General features: G+C 52.1%; 1 protein-coding gene across 1 annotated transcript in view; it reads left to right on the top strand.

Moving 5' to 3' along the window:
* The first annotated feature begins 2,200 nt into the window (after nucleotides 1-2,200).
* The window catches only part of LOC142251911 (U3 small nucleolar ribonucleoprotein IMP4-like), a 20,152-nt gene continuing 17,851 nt past the window's right edge, over nucleotides 2,201-4,501 (top strand). The window contains exons 1-4 of the mRNA XM_075324960.1: nucleotides 2,201-2,297; nucleotides 3,790-3,898; nucleotides 3,973-4,056; nucleotides 4,142-4,251. Coding sequence (XP_075181075.1) covers nucleotides 2,295-2,297; nucleotides 3,790-3,898; nucleotides 3,973-4,056; nucleotides 4,142-4,251 — 306 coding nt within the window. The 5' untranslated portion in view covers nucleotides 2,201-2,294. The remainder of the gene's footprint in view (nucleotides 2,298-3,789; nucleotides 3,899-3,972; nucleotides 4,057-4,141; nucleotides 4,252-4,501) is intronic.

The raw sequence follows: 4,501 nt of genomic DNA, 5'->3' as shown, positions 1-4,501 counted from the left end.
TAACCCTGGGCGTAACACTACTCAGACAACACAGGGTGAGGGAACCACAATAATTAGACTTTATTGGATCCCCAAACAATTAACGGCACATAACACATAACCAGCAAAACACACAAATGTAACAGGCAACAGTCTCACCCTTCCGCTGGCTCACCAGGGATTTAGAATGTCCATGCCTCACAGGTTCCAGGGCTACTCACTCCAGTCCAGCAGCACCCCGCTTTTGGCGGGCACCCACCGTGACCAGAATAACGCCAGATTTAGGAAGCTGTATGAGGTCTGTAAAGTCTGTAGCCAGGTGACCGGATTGTCCCAACCTGAGTGTCCTCCTTAGGTAGTCCTGGTATGATGTTACAATCCTGGCAGCCGGAGTCGAAATACCTAGGCTGTGGATATGGTCTCCAACCGGATCCGGAGTCCCTAGATTGAAGCCATAAGATATCCTGATCCTCTAGTCAGCTCCAAAGAGCTTAGACTGGATCCATCAACCTTCATCAACCCTGGTGGCTTAAAGAAGTCCCTTTTATAGCCACAGCCTTCCACTTAGATACACTGCGTCCTCATCGATTGGTTGGACAAGATCACCTCTCCCATTGGATGAATCTCAAGCTGCATAGACAATGTTCATTTAAATGATATGGGTAGAAAGACTGAGGGTGTACATGTAAACTGGGAGTCACCGACTAGACAATGGCTACTAAGGTAATTACATTATCAATACACAACTACAATACAATGGTTACTGGAAATGTCTGGAGAACAATACGTCTAGCTTTCAGTGGCCAACACAATTACATTGAGTCAACAAGAGTCTTGTAAAAACAATGAGGGACTTCTCCCCCTTCTATAGACAGTCTATCATGCTGTCTGGCTGGATTTTAAGAAACTTTAACCCATGAGAGTCCATGTCGTCACACTAATCCTCTCCTGTGTGATACTGTGTGCTGAGCTGTGTATCTAATCCTCTCCTGTGTGATACTGTCTGCTGAGCTGTGTATCTAATCCTCTCCTGTTTGATACTGTTTGCTGAGCTGTGTATCTAATCCTCTCCTGTGTGATACTGTCTGCTGGGCTGTGTATCTAATCTTCTCCTGTGTGATACTGTCTGCTGAGCAGTGTATCTAATCCTCTCCTGTGTGATACTGTCTGCTGGGCTGTGTATCTAATCCTCTCCTGTGTGATACTGTGTGCTGCGCTGTGTATGTAATCCTATCCTGTGTGATACTGTCTGCTGGGCTGTGTATCTAATCCTCTCCTGTGTGATACTGTCTGCTGAGCTGTGTATCTAAGCCTCTCCTGTGTGATACTGTCTGCTGAGCTGTGTATCTAATCCTCTCCTGTGTGATACTGTCTGCTGAGCAGTGTATCTAATCCTCTGCTGTGTGATACTGTCTGCTGAGCAGTGTATCTAATCCTCTCTTGTGTGATACTGTCTGCTGAGCAGTGTATCTAATCCTCTCCTATGTGATACTGTCTGCTGGGCTGTGTATCTAATCCTCTCCTGTGTGATACTGTCTGCTGAGCTGTGTATCTAATCCTATCCTGTGTGATACTGTCTGCTGAGCTTTGTATCTATTCCTATCCTGTGTGATACTGTCTGCTGAGCTGTGTATCTAATCCTCTCCTGTGCGATACTGTGTGCTGAGCTGTGTATCTAATCCTCTCATGTGTGATACTGTCTGCTGAGCTGTGTATCTAATCCTATCCTGTGTGATACTGTCTGCTTAGCTGTGTATCTAATCCTCTCCTGTGTGATACTGTCTGCTGAGCTGTGTATCTAATCCTCTACTGTGTGATACTGTGTGCTGAGCTGTGTATCTAATCCTCTCCTGTGTGATACTGTCTGCTGAGCTGTGTATCTAATCCTCTCCTGTGTGATACTGTGTGCTGAGCTGTGTATCTAATCCTCTCCTGTGTGATACTGTGTGCTGAGCAGTGTATCTAATCCTCTCCTGTGTGATACTGTCTGCTGAGCTGTGTATCTAATCCTCTCCTGTGTGATACTGTGTGCTGCGCTGTATGGTGTGAGCTCCTCTCTCCGGCCGCACAGACATCTTTTCCTCCCTGTATTATCTGTTCTCAGTCCCCATAATCAGCTCCTCTCCTTCTGACATTATCTTCTCACATGACCTTCCCAACCCGGAAGTAGTCATCCTCCTCTTGCGTCACTTCCGGATATGGTGCGACTGGGGGGCGCCATGTTTACTGAGGGCATCTGATCTCTGGTTGCGGATTGGTCGGCAGGACGGGGAAGTTGTAGTGATCGTTTCCACGTGTGAGAACCGGCCGGAACCATGGTGAGTACAGGCTGCGGGGTGATGTGATCCCCTGTATACAGAGGTGTCCCCATACATATAGAAGGGGGTCCTGTATGTTTTGAGTTGTCCCCTTTTATGTAGAGGATGCCCCCATATATAGAGGAGGGTCCCTGTCTGTAGAGGGGTTTTATTTATATCTCTATCTGTATCTGTACAGGGGGTCTCCGTGTGTAGAGGGCGGTCCCACATCCGTACAGGGGGTCTCCGTGTGTAGAGGGGGGTCCCACATCCGTACAGGGGGTCTCCGTGTGTAGAGGGGGGTCCCACGTCTGTACAGGGGGTCTCCGTGTGTAGAGGGGGGTCCCACGTCTGTACAGGGGGTCTCCGTGTGGAGAGGGGGGTCCCGCGTCTGTAGAGGGGGGTCCCACGTCTCTACAGGGGGTCTCCGTGTGTAGAGGGGGGTCTTGCGTCTGTACAAGGGGTCTCACGTCCATACAGGGGGTCTCTGTGTAGAGGGGGTGTACCACATCCGTACAGGGGGTCTCCGTGTGTAGAAGGGGGTCTCCGTGTGTAGAGGGGGGTCTCCGTGTGTAGAGGGGGGGTCTCCGTGTGTAGAGGGGGGGTCTCCGTGTGTAGAGGGGGGTCTCCGTGTGTAGAGGGGGGTCCCACGTCCGTACAGGGGGTCTCCGTGTGTAGAGGGGTGTCCACGTACAGGCAGGGGGTCACCGTGTGTAGAGGGGGGTCCCCGTACAGGGGGTCTCCGTGTGTAGAGGGGGGTCCCGGGTCTCTACAGGGGGTCTCTGTGTGTAGAGGGGGGTCCCACGTCTGTTCAGGGGGTCTCCCTGTGTGGAGGGACGTCCCCGTCTGTAGAGGGCCGGGACTGCGCGGCCCCCGGTGTCCTCGTGTTACACAGATGTAGCAGAGCTGAGCTCACACTCCCGGATGTTGCCTCCTAAACCTGATCACATGATCTCCATTTTACATGAGCCCCCCCATTACAAAAGTCTGGAATGGAGCCTCCCCGCTGCAGGGGCCCACAGTGGACTGACAGGACCCCCATAACTACATAGATGTCGGCTCACCTTTCACCTCAGCATCTAAGTAGTTAAACAGCGCTCGCTCCAGTCTCGGTGGTGTCACCCGCTGAGGACGGAGCCTGCGCCGTACGTATATGATGGATGTTGGGGGGGTGTTGCGCCCCGTACAGATGAGGCTGTTTGCAGAGTGTCGCTGCCCTGTGTGTCCATGGCTACTTCTCACTGGCTGATACTGGGCCATTGCTCGGGTCTGTGCCATATTACAGGGGTCTTAGGAGATTGGCCGGAGCGGTGGCCGAGCACGGTCCTCTCTGGTCTATACTGTGCTCCAGTCACACTCCTCCTAGCCGCGCTCATGCCCCGAGACTCCACATATTACACCGGTATCAGGCCGGGCTTCCACTTAGCGATGGCCATAATTGCCCCCACAGAGACCCCTGCTCGCTCCGCTATGTATGTATACAGCCCAGTGACTAATCCTCCGTTGTCTGTAGCTGCGCAGGGAGGCTCGTCTACGCAGGGAGTACCTGTACCGGAAGGCCCAGGAGGCCAAACAGCACAGCATAGAAGACAAGAAGCAGCGGCTAAAACGAGCGCTCGAAGGTTAGTGCCACCGTGGTAGAGCTCAGACACGGAGCGTGCCGGATCCAGACACTGACCCCCCTCTATATCCACAGAAAACAGGCTCATCCCCACAGAGATCCGCAGAGAGGCCCTCACTCTCCAGAAACAGCTCGAGTTTGATGATGAAGGTGGTGAAGGTAAGAACGGGGACTACAAGACCCAGCATGACCTGGCGTGCACACGTCTGCGTCGCATCATAACACAGATCTGTTGCCTTCTCAGGAGTGTCCTCGCACATGGACGATGAGTATAAGTGGGCCGGCGTGGAGGATCCGAAGGTCATGATCACAACCTCAAGGGACCCCAGTTCACGACTCAAAATGTTTGCTAAGGTATCTGGCACAGGGCAGTGCACCCCGACTTGTGGAAACGGGGTACAACTCCCAAACTCAAAAAGACCACCACAACCCAACCCTGACGGCATCCATGGGTCACGTCTCCAAAATATCAGGGCGTAATGTAGCAAGACTTGACCCCAAATATATACTTTCGTTTTATAAGACGCACCCCAAATTTAGGGGGAAAAAAATGGGGTCCGTCTTAAAATCCAGTGTCTTACCAGTGGGAGAGGGGGGCCACAAG

The sequence above is a fragment of the Anomaloglossus baeobatrachus genome, chromosome 9 (genome assembly GCF_048569485.1).
Source record: "Anomaloglossus baeobatrachus isolate aAnoBae1 chromosome 9, aAnoBae1.hap1, whole genome shotgun sequence".
Classification (NCBI taxonomy): Eukaryota; Metazoa; Chordata; class Amphibia; order Anura; family Aromobatidae; genus Anomaloglossus; species Anomaloglossus baeobatrachus.
Note: the sequence above shows the minus strand (reverse complement) of the source record. Positions and strands in the feature narration are given on the sequence as shown.